We start from the raw sequence: 1,242 nt of genomic DNA on the forward strand, positions 1-1,242 counted from the left end.
TTGAACTTTATGATGTTTTCCAGTCGTGGCTTTGTGTTTGGCCTGTGGAGTGCTTGTGCCTCTGTAGGCAACATCCTGGGGGCTTTTCTGGCTTCTAGTGTGCTCAAGTATGGATATGAGGTAAGAAACACACACAAACACACACAAACACACATTATTGAAACCTTTAACCACAATTTCTTCCACAACTAAATGCTGATGTAGCGTACCATATGTTGCTGTGTGCAGTATGCCTTCCTGGTGACCTCAGTGGTGCAGTTTGCTGGTGGGGTGGTGGTGTTCTTCGGCTTGCTTACCTCCCCAAAAGAAGTCGGTAAGGACAGCAAGGAACATGTCAGAAAAACGTGTTGTTTGTGTAGATTCAGTGTTTCCAGGTGCATCCCAACGTTACCTCAAAGTGCTACTGAGATAACAGCCTAAATTTTCAAGATGAAATCTTAATTCCTGATTAAGTGTTTTTATGTGTGTTTGCACTGCCATTAGTTTTTAAGCCTGACTCTATGTGCACTTCAAATTGACCTCATTCCCACAGAAGCCATTTTGAACTTGGAATAAAAGCAGCTAAGTGTCTTGATTGCCTAAATTGATTGAATTTGGGCAAGTTGAATGTGCGTTTGTGTGTGTCAGGTTTGAGCTTGGAGTCAGAGACTGGATTGAGTCCAGTGGAGACGGACACAGACAGCCACAGGCCTCTGATGAGTGACGAGGAGGATGAGGTGGAGGGTGAGGTGTACGGGAGAACACACCATTCCGTTCAGCAGCCGGACGAACCTCTGGACGAAACTCCTCGAGCCATCGGCTTCTGCCAGGCTTTCTGTCTGCCTGGAGTGCTACCTGTGAGTCCACATCTCGAGCAAATCAACAGAAATACATCTCAACAAACGGAGATTAAATGATAGAAATACATGTTTTTGCACTGCAGTATTCACTGGCCTATGCGTGTCTGAAGCTGGTCAACTACTCCTTCTTCTTCTGGCTTCCTTTCTACCTGAGCAACAACTACCACTGGAAGGAGGCTGAGGCCGACCGCCTGTCTGTGTGGTATGATGTCGGAGGAATCATCGGTGAGCAGCAGGGAGATTTAGGCATTTTCTCCCATACTTCATTTAATCATAGTCTCGCTGAAGCTGGAGTTGTTTAAAAATGATCACTTTTTTAAAGGGATATTAATACTGGTACGGAATAAACCCACTTGATTTCATTGGTTGTTAGACCAGATCATGTTCATGTGTCAAAGCTTTT

The 1,242-nt window shown here is 44.8% G+C and overlaps 1 protein-coding gene across 1 annotated transcript; it reads left to right on the forward strand.

The window, feature by feature from the left end:
* Window positions 1–12: 12 nt before the first annotated feature.
* On the forward strand, window positions 13–1,064 carry LOC121963523 (sugar phosphate exchanger 3-like; the record flags this gene model as incomplete). Its single annotated transcript, XM_042513810.1, has 4 exons — window positions 13–120; window positions 229–313; window positions 628–836; window positions 923–1,064. Coding segments are annotated over exons 1-4 (544 nt in total), but the record flags the coding sequence as incomplete, so codon positions are not given.
* Between the last annotated feature and the right edge of the window lie 178 nt (window positions 1,065–1,242).

The sequence above is a fragment of the Plectropomus leopardus genome, unplaced genomic scaffold (assembly GCF_008729295.1).
Source record: "Plectropomus leopardus isolate mb unplaced genomic scaffold, YSFRI_Pleo_2.0 unplaced_scaffold11566, whole genome shotgun sequence".
In the NCBI taxonomy this organism is placed as follows: domain Eukaryota; kingdom Metazoa; phylum Chordata; class Actinopteri; order Perciformes; family Serranidae; genus Plectropomus; species Plectropomus leopardus.